The 13,221-nt window shown below is 36.1% G+C and overlaps 1 protein-coding gene across 22 annotated transcripts in view; it reads right to left on the bottom strand.

Moving 5' to 3' along the window:
- The window catches only part of LOC102098626 (poly(rC)-binding protein 3), a 524,682-nt gene that overhangs the window by 321,052 nt on the left and 190,409 nt on the right, over positions 1-13,221 (bottom strand). For 20 of the 22 annotated variants that reach the window (XM_065052884.1, XM_065052857.1, XM_065052853.1 and 17 more), the window contains one exon: positions 1,832-1,888. The exons of the other annotated variants lie outside the window; for them this stretch is intronic. In XM_065052884.1, coding sequence (XP_064908956.1) covers positions 1,840-1,888 — 49 coding nt within the window. In that variant the 3' untranslated portion in view covers positions 1,832-1,839. Of the gene's footprint in view, positions 1-1,831; positions 1,889-13,221 lie in introns of those variants that run through there. 22 annotated transcript variants of the gene reach the window in all.

Below are 13,221 nucleotides of genomic sequence, written 5' to 3'. Positions count from 1 at the left end.
TAATCCACAATAAAAGGCAACACAGCAATGAAAAAATATATTGATTTGATCCAGTATTATAAATCACGTTTACACAACACAAATTTCTCTTGTGCAATCCTGCAATATGAGAAATTTGAGAAATTTATGCTCAGACCACATTAAGTGCCTACCTGTATAATTTATTATGATGTATTATGCACACAAGTTAAACTAAGGTTCTTTTTGTCTAGGAAGGGATGATTTTCTGAACTATAAATCACAACATGCTAGCATTTTAGAAGCTACTCAGTCCATGTGTGCTATACAGGTCTGGATGGCAAACTGTTCTGGTGCTAAAAATATTATTATATGTTTTACATTTCCTCTTATTAAATTTACTGTCACTTCATCATCCCAGTGTGGGACTGGTGCTACCAGTTTGCCTTTGATGGTCTCTACTAAAATGAATGAAAAATGCAAGTTAAAAGTCCCCAAACTGATACCTTGCAAAGAAGTGATAAAAGTAAAATCTACTGGAGTTAAACTCTCTCCTACACAGCTTCATAAAAAAGAAAGCTCTGAAGTATCAACAAAGTTCTACAAATTTGTCATCATGCTCAGACTAGCATAGAAAGAACTGACACTATTCTACCATCATTTTTTAATCCTAACCATAAAAAAAGAGAACACAGACAACATGGATTGTAGGTAGAACTCAAAATCCGACCAGGAATACGTATCTTGTCTAGATTACTTCAGAAAATATCACCCTCAGACTTTAAAAATGACATCATTAAGTAGTCTCCTAAACTGGATTTCAGAGATGACAGACTAATAGTTATTTGTAGTTTCCATTTGGTTTTGCATACTTATAAATTCCTACTGTTTCGCTTCAACTTTGTCAGATGAACTCTATCCAATTAAATACATTTCTCCCCAATGCATCTGCTTGAGTAACGCAAGTAGTGCGCAAAACTCCCAGATCGCTCAATTGCTTCTGACTGCCACAACCCTCACAGTAATCACTTCCACAGTGGATGTCCCTGAGACAAAAAGTTTCTAGTGCCTCATGCAAGCTTAGATCAAATAATTTCCCATTTCTCTCCATTGTTCCTCTGGAATTTGGGCAGTTTCACATACCCCAGGGTAGTCAAAATTCCTGCTTGGTCACACCCCTGTTGCATGATTGTAAAACTAAACAGTTCTGTAGATCTATGCCCTAAGTATTAAACAACTGCCATGAATAATAAAGTTGAGTGAACTGTACAATATAAACTTCTACCCCTACTTTAGCCTCTCTTATGTACTAGTGACATGCTCAGATACCTTCTTTACAACACAGTTCATCTGATTAAATATCTGAAGAGAAAAGATAAAAGAAACATTGCTACTAAGTAGTTTAGCATCATTGACTATTACTATACTCAAATAGTAATTATAGTAATTATTATTACTATACCCAAATAGTATTACTATACCCAAATAGTAATTATTACTCAATGAGCATGTGGACTATCGATCAATTATAGCAGATTTTCTGACCTGTTTCCTCATAAGCCCAAATATCCTTTTTCACACTAAAATACCTTATTTCTGAAGTAGGTGGTAAGATATGTCAAAGCTTCTTTTTTTATTAACTTATCTCCTGCCATATATTGTTTCTGAATAAGAAGCTCATTAATTATAACTTAAAGCTTGTTTTTGAAGTGTGATTTGGAAGAAAGAAAAAGGAGGTAAATTTTCATTTTACTTCATATCAATGTGAGAGTAAAAAGGTAATAAATCTATAGTTTGCATTTACACTAATATAATCAACATAAATACTTTTCATGTGGCAGTAATGTAATAAAACACATCAAAATCAACTTACCTATCACATCAGATGTCCATTAACCACGATTCCACCTCAATCTGAAGAAAACTTGACCTGTTGGATATGAAGGAATACATTTTCACCCACGATAAAGTCTTGCCCTCTTTGGAACAGGTTAACAAGTCCCAGATTTTGTGGGGGAGAACAAAAAGCTCTTTGTCAGCACAGAGAGCTTAACATCCCAAAACTTTGATTTCTCAATGAATAGCCTACCTTGTTTTAAACTTTATACAGAGTGTTCACTGAGGTTCAGCATTTAGTTCTAAGAAGTATTTCAGAAAGATTTACAAAAAGCCATGAAGGTTTCTGGTCGTAAAAAGTTTATACATACAAATATTATGATGCCTTTTGAACAAATCTGGAAAGACCAGGAAGCAAAATGTACCCATATTCCTTTACTTCCTTTCTACATGTGTTCTCTCAAAGTCAAAAGAACAGAATGAAAATGCAGAGAATTGAAAAGAAATAAGGACTGTCAGGAAGATGAGGGATCTGTTTTCTGCCACCAACACCATTATATTAATTACATTTTTAAAAACTAGCTCTCTGAAAATCATAGCTGTCCAGTATTTAATCTTCTTATATTCACACAACATGACAGATTTAGAACAGTCGTACTAAAATTTCTTGAGCTACAAAATCAAACAAGACCATGTCAGTCTGTGTTCACTAGAAAGTAAGCAGAAGTTAAAAGGTGTCCAATCCTAATTAATGTATGTAAAACATATTGTTAATGCTAACACTGTTTTTGAAAATAAAATCGTTCAATTTTTAACTCTTTACTAGCATGACAACATAACATGAACTTTCATTATCTGACTGTGAGTTTGAGATGATACAATACACAATCTAAATTTTTTGGCTTTCAGAATTGTAGTGTGCTGTATTAATATCCTCCAAAGTGAAGCACAAAACATGAATCCACCATTACTGATTTAAATTGTTTCACTGTCTCCACTTAAGCAGTGCAAGAGATCTGGTTTCAGGGTAAGCTAGGAGAAGATATGCAAGTCAGGAACATTTAACCTATGATACACAACATTGATTTTTTTACTCAATCTATATTAACGTTGGCCTTCCTATTTTTCCCTTGGTCTTATGGGTACAGGGAACTCTACTGCATCAGAATAAGGTCAGTAAGCAAAGGCTTAATCCTATTCCTACTCAATTGAGTAGCAGAACTTCCATTAACTTGATAGGGAATTATAGCAGCACCTGAATAGCAGAAGATATCCTGCAGGTCCCATATCCCTGCCTTGGGCAGGGATTGTAGGCATCAATATTTTAGGATATAAAAGAGAAGGGGGAAAAAGAAAGAAAAAAAAAAAAGTTATTTGGGAGAGTTGAGAGTGGGGATTATTTCCATGGTTTGGGTTGTTTGTTTCTGGGGAGCTGTATTGACACACAGCCTAATGCAAACAAGAAAGTAAAATCTAACATTCTTTTGTATATTCCAAGGGAAAAACAAAAAACAAACAACCCAGCATTCTGGTTTTATAATGCATCAGGAAATTTCCTCAGGAGTAATGCTATCACAGCATGTTTGCATGGTATAAAGAGGAAAGAGATGCAGAACTGAATAAATGTTTAGAGGAAGAGAAGATTTCTAATGGACCAGATAAAGACCATCAAGTTTCTGATATTGCCTGCAAGCAAATTGCTTTGTTACACACTGGAACCTTTGTATGAGAGCAGAGTTGCACAGTTAGCCCTTTTTGCTGAGTTACATCGCTTGTTTGCTGTTACAACAGTTTTCCTAGGGAATTTTTCAATCATTAAAACACATGAGCTTAAAGCCAGCTGGACAATGCTCTGAAGCTCAGCTTAAATTCATTCACTGGTTTCAAACAAAGAACCCAAAGTCAATAATTTCCCTATCCTGCCACCCATCTGTGAGCTACACTTCACTTTGGTCTACATTTCCTTAGTTCTGTGGCTTGAATAACTTTGAAGCAATACTTGCATTAGGTCCTAGGAAGCAGTCAAACCTCTGTCTTCCAAATTATTAGGAGTAGGAAATTAAACCAACCCGTTTACTCCTCTGTTGTTCTCTGAAGGGTCTATCTCAGCTTTTCCCTGCAGGTGCCCAAATCCTGTGGACTTTAGCAGGTGGTCCAGGTGCCTGAGCAGGCTCTGCTTGAGTAACAGTCACAACTGAGAAGGGCTCTCGCAGCCTCTACACATCTACTACATCTTTATCACCTATTTGCTAGAGACTGAAGGAAAAATTCACTTTTATGCTGTAAGATCTATAATGTCTTTAGCAATATTACTTACCATGTTTTTAATCTATAGTGCCTTTCTCTTTATTTGCATTTTTGATTAGAGGAAGGTTTATGAATCAACCTCAGTATAACAGAAATATATTAGCATCCTATTCAATCATTGATACATAAGTTCATCTAGATTAAAAATTACCTTGAAAATTCACACACACACACATTTAATACACAATATTTTTTCTTCTTGTACTTTCAAAACTAGTGTTTCCTCATATGCAGAACTAGAATAGGTTTTCTAGATCAAGATAGAGTTCATGACTCAATCTGCTTTGTTTCTTTCTGTTGAAAGACCACCACCTTTCAGTAGACAGTACAGGGTAATGCAATACTAATAAGGGAAAAGGTTCTTGAATTAACCCTATTATTTTTGCTCAGTGCTCTGTTTGTCTGCAGTACAGCTGTTTACAATAGGGAACATCTTATCTTTGGAGTAGACCTTAAGAATAGGAAGTGTACTATACAAAAGATGTTATGAATGTAATTAGAAAAATTTTCAAGTCACACAAACCAACAACCAATTTCTTAAAAGAGTTAAAGCTTTCAAAAAAGAGTAAATTGCTCAATGATTAATATGTACTGTTAAACGTGCAATGTTATTCCATCTTCTTAAAAGCTGTTTTACATTTACGGTATGTGTTGTTCTATACTGCCTCATGTAACAATTTGAAGATCCTCAACTTTAAGTTATTATTCCTCCATATCTGAGACAAGACATTAATTTCCTGTTTCAAGTATGGGAAACATCAAGTGCTCAGATATCACTCTGCCTCTAAAGACACAGTGTTGTTCAGCCACAGCTCATCCCCTGTGCAGAGCTTCCCCATGAGCTGGTCATGATGGGCTAAGTTGGGGAAAACTAGAGGTCCTAGAGAATAAACTGCTCCCCCTCACGAAAAGGACAGACAGACATTGAAAGTCATGCAAGCCAGACACTGAGATTTCTGTGGTGGAGGTGCTCCATTAGTGTCCTTCAAGGCAGCATTGGCCTTGCGGAGTGTGGAGGGTGCACCTGCTCCAGCAAAGATCAAGCCCCCCAACCACTGAGTTACAATGAATGCTGACCACAAATGTAGCTATTACCCTGTATGGTCTGGCTCTTGTCATACCTACATGGTGACTGTTGTCCTGCAGAAGACTAGACCCTCAACAGATGGGGACTAATATGACCATGTTTGGCCACAGATCAGAATAGATTAGGCTATATTTGGACCCCCACTGGAGGACCAACTGAGTTCTACCTCCTTGCAGTACTGGGTGTGCAGTCAGGGACACCTCCCAAAGTAACTCCTACAGGTTGAGAGCCTGAGAGTGATTGTGGATGCTGGGTTACCCTTCTAAAAAGCTTTGGCATTTCTAAGTCAGCTGTGTAGTTGCAATTCCCCTTGCCATCTCAAATCTGTAATCAACCAGTGTTAACACAGCTTTAACTGGCTTGCCAAAAATAAACCTTGTTTGAGTATAATATTTGTTTCACTTAATTTATGAGTCTCCATGACAGGGAGATGTTGCTAACATGAATTTTAAGAGGAAATCCCACGATGGTGCTTTTCTTTTACACTAGCCTGTAGGATGATAAAACCCTGTGATCCAGCAATTACTGCCTTGTAACAGTGGTGCATCAGAAGTAACTCAAAGACAAAACAAAAAACCAAAACTCACGTAGAAAGATGAGTTTTGTGATTTGGGGTCTAACTATAATTTTTTGCGCATTATACAAGTCAGCATACTCTGCTGTAGTGATCAACAGAGATAAATTTTCACTTTGCTTTATTTCCTAGACATGAAATGCCTTAAAGAACTAGATAAGGATTACTTCTTCTATCTAGCACACCAGGAGACTACTGACAATTTATCTGGAAGGAGAGGGCTTCAGATAGAAACAAAAAAGGTAATGTTGATGAACGTAACTCAGTATTTTAAGATGGGGTTTAATATAATAAAGTATAAAGACCGCATAAAGTATAAAGTATAAATGAACACGAGCAAAACAAGCTAAGATTCCAGCTGAGGTTCATTATCTATGGTCTTCTGAAAAAGAAAGAAAACAAAACCAAAACCGCAAGAAAAACTAACTACTCAAACCTAAGAAATTAGCTAGTTAGAGGGTTTAAGTACTTTCCACTTGTTCTGCAGAACACAATGAGTTACCAGTCTCAAAACACGAATATACATCCACAAAGAAATTACAGAGCCAAACTAATTTAATGATGCACACCCCCAACTTATCAGATAACAATAGTTCACCACTGAAAATTTAAACCTGAAATTCTTTAAATTAATAAGCATGTGATCACAATTCCTTTTATGTTATGCATGTATTAACATTTGCATAAAATGACAGAAAGAAAGCAAAAAATCCCCCTACCAAAGCATTGTGGCAATGTTGTGCTACAATGAGGCCAGTGAAGAATACTAAACCATCTGTCCCTATATTACTGAGAAAATACTTGCCTTTTTTTTCTTTTTTTTTTTTTAAACAAAAAGCAAATGAAGAAAAACATCTTTACCAAACAGCATTTGGATTTCATGGTTTGCATTTGGGAATGCTTTATTTCCAAACCTTGAAAAGACTGTGATGTTTTAGAACAGTGTTATAAGAAGCTAGACCTTGTTAATTCACTAACATGACCCAGGAACACTGTGAATTAACACATTTGGATAAATAAGCAAACAAGGCAGAAGCGAGGGAAGCAAAGCAACTCTGAAATAGAGCTATGCATCACAGTTACCAAAGGTTAAACTGAGATACAGTTGTTAAAGTCATCAGCATCAGAACACTACACACACATTCAAAACATATAACTACAATAACTCATATTAACATTTTCCAGTATGTTAAACTTATGTAAACTGCAATTCTTTGCTACATCAGAAGTCTGTTAGCACAAGTGAAAGCTAGTGATGTAAAAGGCCAAATACCATAAGCTGGAAACAGTGGTTCTGTCACACCAGACCATTTGTTTAATTGGAGGTGCAGCAAAACTAACAGAAGCCCTGTGTCTATCAGGCTCCCCTGAATCACTTCAAGAAGGAATAAAAATTAAACATACTTCACAGAATTACAAAATGAGACTGGAGCTAATAACATGTCAGGAAGAGTGTTAAAATGAAGCATTTGAAAATTCACATCTAGACTGTGAACAAGTACAAAAGTTTTTCTAGCACATATGGGTCAGATGCTTTGTAGTGCTGAGCTGTACACAGATATGAGGCTTGCAGGCTCTTCTTCAGGAATGTTTCTTAGTTATATATACTGATGTTTCACAACCCCATTTACAAGTCAATGAGAGCTCTAGATACTCAAATAAGCCTAACAAAAAAATATTTAAGCACCTAAAGTTCAGTCCTATGTATGTATCCGTTTATATTCCAAACCTCTGTCACCTCCTCTCTTGTATTTCTGGGGGTTGAAGTAGATGACGTTTGAAGGCCCCTTCCAGCCCAAACTGCTCCATGATTCTATCAACTATTAAAAGTTTGAGTCAGACTGTACCACTGTATGTGTTGTGATGTCCCCACCTTAAGAGGTTCTTCTGTGGTGGTGGGGTTTTTTTGTTTGTCTTTATTTTCTTTTTTTGTTTGGTTGGGGTTTGTTGTTGTTGTTTGTTTTAGGTTTTGGTTTTTTTTTTTTTTCTTCCTTTTCTCCCTTTTTTTTTAAATAAAAACTTATTTTACTTCAGGTAATAAAATTAAATATGCTAAAAAGCCACACCAAAACCCTAAATACCAGCAATAAGATATTGCAGCTTTTTAATTTTCTTCCCCATAGCTCCTCCATCATTCAAGAATTATACAATTTTGAAGGGTTAACATATGGCCAAAATATTGATGCTTTTTAAGAGATCTTCATTACCTTTCAAAACTTCTCGGCCATTTGTAGTGTACCTGTTTCTCGGATTTCAAAATCCAAGATCACAGCTGTATATGCTGGCTTTTTAGCCTTCCAAAATGGATATATCAATGAAATCACAGAAAGAAATCTTAAAGGCAAAGGGCTCAGTATCGTCATACCAACTGAATAACTTTTACAACTGCTGACTAAATCCATTATAGATGTTGACAGCTTTAGATCTATGTATTACGTTTTGGTGAATAAATGCCACTACATATTTAGCCTTTACAGAGCAAAGCTTTTATTTTGTGTATAAATCTGTGTTTAATGAGCCTTGAAAGAGATGATTGCTAAATAACAGCCTGCTGCATTCAAGCTCAACTGCCTCCAATTATATTGTTTATAATTATAAAATTGTGCGATATAATGTGTGTCCAACAATCCCTGTATTTTATTACTGCACAGCACTATGACGCTGGCGTAAATCACCTTTTCACTTTCACAGTCAGCCTCTTTCATTTTGCTTACTCAGCCAACACAAATGCTCACAGAACTGCACTTTTGACTGCTAAATGCACCAAACCAGCTTACCAGCCTCAGCAGAAATAAATAAGTAATGGAAGTGGTCAACCTGCAGAGAAGAAAAGGGGAAAGAAAGGTACTGTATATAAAAGGAAGTGGAAAAAAAACCCATAAAATAAAAAATAATTAGTTCAAAATCATACATGGTGTTTGTGAATTCTATTTCTTAGGGTGTTTCTTGTTGACAAATCCTTCTTAATATGTTGCCTACTCAAAATCCCCATGAGAAGGATTGCAAAGCAGACAACATTGGCAGGTAATGTTCTTTGCATTGTTCTTACTCCTGTATGGATATTGCAACATTCACTGTAATTGTGCTAAAATTAGCAAGAATCTTATTAACAAACACACCATTATGCTGTTAAATACCTACAGAAGCTTCTCCTCTTCCCCCGCCTCAAAGAACAAAATTTATTCTCCCTGTTCCATCATTTGATAACTAACCCAACTTTTAATCAGCAATTTAGTACACTAGCACTCAGCATATACACATAGTACTTCTGCCACAGAAATTTAAGTCGTAAAGTCATCCATAAAACTCCTTTTTGACTTAATAGGGACATTTAATAGTTTTGACATTATTTCCTGGGCATACTTTCCAAAGGCAATAAAATGATTGTTTTTAAATTTGACAAAGCCCTCTGCCTTCCTCCTCCCTTCTCTTCAAGCAGACTTCACATCACAGAATTTTTTTCTCTTTAGTCCGCAATTCCTCACACCCACAACAACTGGCCTCTGAACCACCCCAGCCTGTCCCAGCATTTACACACCTTCAGAACTCATGCACACAGAGGTGTGTGTACAGTGGGATGCCTCTCCCTGTGCTTGGTGACTCAAATTGTCATCTTCCAATATCTACTTTTATTGTTATTTTAACAACTTGGATAACTTCCCAAATTGGGAGAAGCTGTTTTAAAATCGTGATTAATTTTTTCAATGTTACCAACGAAATTGCTGTAAACCCTTTTCAGGTCAATTAACTTCAATATTGTACATCAGTTCCCAAACAGTTCCTTACTAGAGTCAAGGAGTATAGGAAAAGCAAGACACCCGAACCTCTTAGGTTTAGATGCTCTTTCGCAACTGAAAACTAAATGAAAAATTAACATGTAATTACAATTATGAAGTTGTTTTAAAATAATAGCTGTATTAGTTTCTTTAATCTTGAGGAAACGTTTCACCATTATTTATCAAACAACCTACTTTTACATGCCTTCTCTTATAAAAATTCTTCAAACTATGACATTTATACAAATGTTTGTATTGTGTTGAATCAAAAAGTGTCAGGTATTTGAAAAACCGTTTGTCACAGCAAGAAATATCACATAAATGAAAAACACACCAACATTAACTTTTATTTAAATTTAGCAAATAATCTCCTGTAGCCAGGCAAACTTGTTAAACAAAATCCAAGCAGAAATTAAATTCAATTAAACATCCAAGGGCAGGCAGGAAAAGGTGCAGTCAAGAGGCAGCCCACACAGTGTCTCACAACCACAGATCCTCTTGGTCATTTCAAAGAAGCCTGCGGACTGCTTTTCCACTGGGAAAAACAACATGCTGTTACAGTGGAGGCCACAGCACCATTTTCACTCCCACCTCAGAGACCTCCCACAGCTCCCAAATCCCCAAACCTACTCGGAGGCACTGACCTATTTTCCAGCTTCTGTACTTCCCTGGCTAAAAGAACCAGCAGAATTTCTAGGAGCCTCCTCCCCAGGTGCTCAGCATCTTCCAAGGTGAGCGCCTGTGCATCTTGCATGAGCAGTGGTGCTCATTACAGCAATAGGAATGATACTGCTGATGGAAGAGGTGCTTTCTGTGAAACTCTAAGAATATATATACACCTTAAACTGCTACATTTGTTAAATCAGATATTTCTAAAATTCAGAGTCCTTTCAATTGCCTTCGTGTTTCCAAGTCTCTGGGATTTGCTCTCCCACATTTAAAACATTTCCTCAGCAAAAATAAGGGCTGCATGTTTTGGCTTTTTCAAATAAATGCCAAGGTTTCAAGTGTTCTCCTCACCTTTTCTTTCTCTATTTCATTGTAGGGGAGGCAGGGGGTGAGCATTGTGATATCTGCCGTAAAAAGAAATGCCACTCTGAGTTTAGGTACCTTGTATGTGTTATCTGGGAGCAGCTCCATAGGACCCTACTGTTCACAAGCAGCTGCCTTGATGCATGAAGTGATGACACCCCATGTGTTTCAGCATCTAAAATAAATTGGCATTTCTCTGGTCTCATCTGACTTGTTTTTAAGAAGAAAATTAGGTACTAGCAACAGAGATAGGACACACAGTTCTTGTTTGGCAGTGGAAAGGTAGGGCTGGGGCAAGTTTAAAACTGGCAGGGGAAGCAGAACCATCCAGGCAAAAATTTGATACCATCCCAGGTAAAAAAAGTAATAAAAAAACAAAACAAAACAAAAAACTACCAACAAAGCAGTTTATATCTTAAATTTTGAGCTGGTTTTAATTAACACATGTACCACACTACCTTTGAAAGGCTTTTCACTAGATCTATCTGTACTCAGTTCTGCTTCACACTTCTGTAAAGTCAGAATGGTTGTGGTGTTTTAGGTTTTGTCCTTGTTCTTTAAGGGCTGTTTTCCTGACTGCTATACTTGGACTCCTCTAAAAATGAGTGAATTTGTGTTGCTCTGAATATCTATGTAATACAATAAATTATGTCTGCTATAGAAAAACTGCTTCAGAAGATTTTTATTTTTTTTTTCTCCTCTCTGGCAAAGTGGTATTAATAACTGAAGTAGTAATGGCTTAAAAAAAAACCCCAACAACCTGTTTGTAAGCAAGAATGATTAAACAATAGTGTGTTTTCATTCGAATGGAAAAAAAAATGCAAGGTAGAAACAAAAAAGCAGACTCATAAGAGTATGTCAAATTTAAGAGGAAAGAATGAGTCTTCTTGTCCTTACCATTAAAAGAAACCCACTTCCCAGTACTCTGAATTGTAAATCGACAATAGATGAGAAGGAAGCATAGAAAGAATATTGATTAGATATGAGACTTTTTGCTGAGAAATATAAATCCTGCTACTCTGTAGATACTAGACATGCCAAACACTTCAAACTGATCTTGGCTTACTGCACATGCATGGATTAATTGTTACTTCCACAGGCACTGCTATCAGGTGCACCTATTTTTTTGGTTGGCTCTTTCAGTTAAAAGTAAAAAAAAGAAAAAGATTTCCTTTTGCATTTGCAAAAGTCCAAGAAAAGGGACCTTTTTGCTATGCCAAATGGTACGCATTTCAAGCCCTGAATTTGCAAAAGCTTATATGAAATCTGAGCAATAAAAGCCTCACATAATTTACTATTTTCTCGTAGAATATGGGAAAGATGCACAACTGAAGGGCTTCACACAGCTATATCACAGTGTGTATGTTATATATGTGGTTGCACACCCAGCAACAGTATTGCTGAGAAACAGCTGTTAGTTACTTTCACTTCCAGCTCAAACACTCTTTGAAAAAGTACTCAACTGTAACAAAATTTTTCAATAATTAGACTACCTTCCTTTACAAAGTATTATAAAGAGGGTAAAATATTCATGCCTCAACAGCTTTATCATAAAAATTTATATTTAAGAAAAAAAAAAAGCATATCCGTGCATGAGAATAAAGTTTTCACTTCTCCTTTCCTTGAACAGTCATGCACCAGGACTTTGTACAACACGTTGTATTATTATTATTATTATTATTATTATTTTTTTTTTTTTTAATACAAAAGTATTTCAAGTACATTTTCCCATCCCTATCGCTCAGACAACCCAGCGCAACTGAAAGAAAAAAAGCATTATTTTTTCTTGCTTCATTATTTGGTGGACATTGATTGATTGAAACAGTGGTCAAATTAGAACTCTTTATTTACAGGTCCATCAAGCACGGTATGCCTTAATTTGATTCTGTCAAGAGCCTGTAGATGCTACTATGTATTTGAATTCATAATGGAATGTGAAAAGAGAAAGAAAAAAATCCATGAGAACCATTTTAACACAACAAGCTAAAGCATTTCTTAAAAATGAATAAATGAATAAAGAATAAATGAATAAAGATAAAGTAAATGCAGAAGAGGAGTCACTCCCCTAATATTAGATTTTTTTAGATTTTGCTCTGTTCTTGCTGATAGCTGGAACGTAGTACTTTATTGCAAGTAACCAATATACATCCCTTGATCAAACACAAGTCCACATCAAGAATTTAACATTCAAGTGTTCATGTATTTTTATAAAGTATGCAGACATTTGTAAAATATGTTTGTACCTGCTGAAAATACCATTCCCTCCCTCCTGTCTTCCCACAATCCCTTATTTCCTTGAAAAACATGGTTTCATTACTCAGTGACAATGTTATGAGCATAGCTTTTAAGGCACAAAAATACACATTTCAGCCATTGGTCACACACATTTTGACTGTGTGTGCCATGCAGACATATGTTTAAATACTATAGAACATAAAAATGAACAGAAAAATGGCTTTTTAATTTTACATGTGTAATACATAGCTGATTCCAAAGCTTGAATTCCTGGGTGTAGTACTGATACCAGGATCAGTTGGGACTGACCCCATCACTGGGTGCTGCTCTCTTCCCTCATGTTAATTATTCACCTCCTAAAGCAGTTTGTCAGCTTACTGGGAAAATGTCTTCCCACAGGTAACTCCCCACCTTAC

The sequence above is a fragment of the Columba livia genome, chromosome 2 (assembly GCF_036013475.1).
Source record: "Columba livia isolate bColLiv1 breed racing homer chromosome 2, bColLiv1.pat.W.v2, whole genome shotgun sequence".
Taxonomy (NCBI): domain Eukaryota; kingdom Metazoa; phylum Chordata; class Aves; order Columbiformes; family Columbidae; genus Columba; species Columba livia.
The sequence above is the reverse complement of the archived record's forward strand: the minus strand, read 5'-3'. Positions and strand labels throughout refer to the sequence as shown.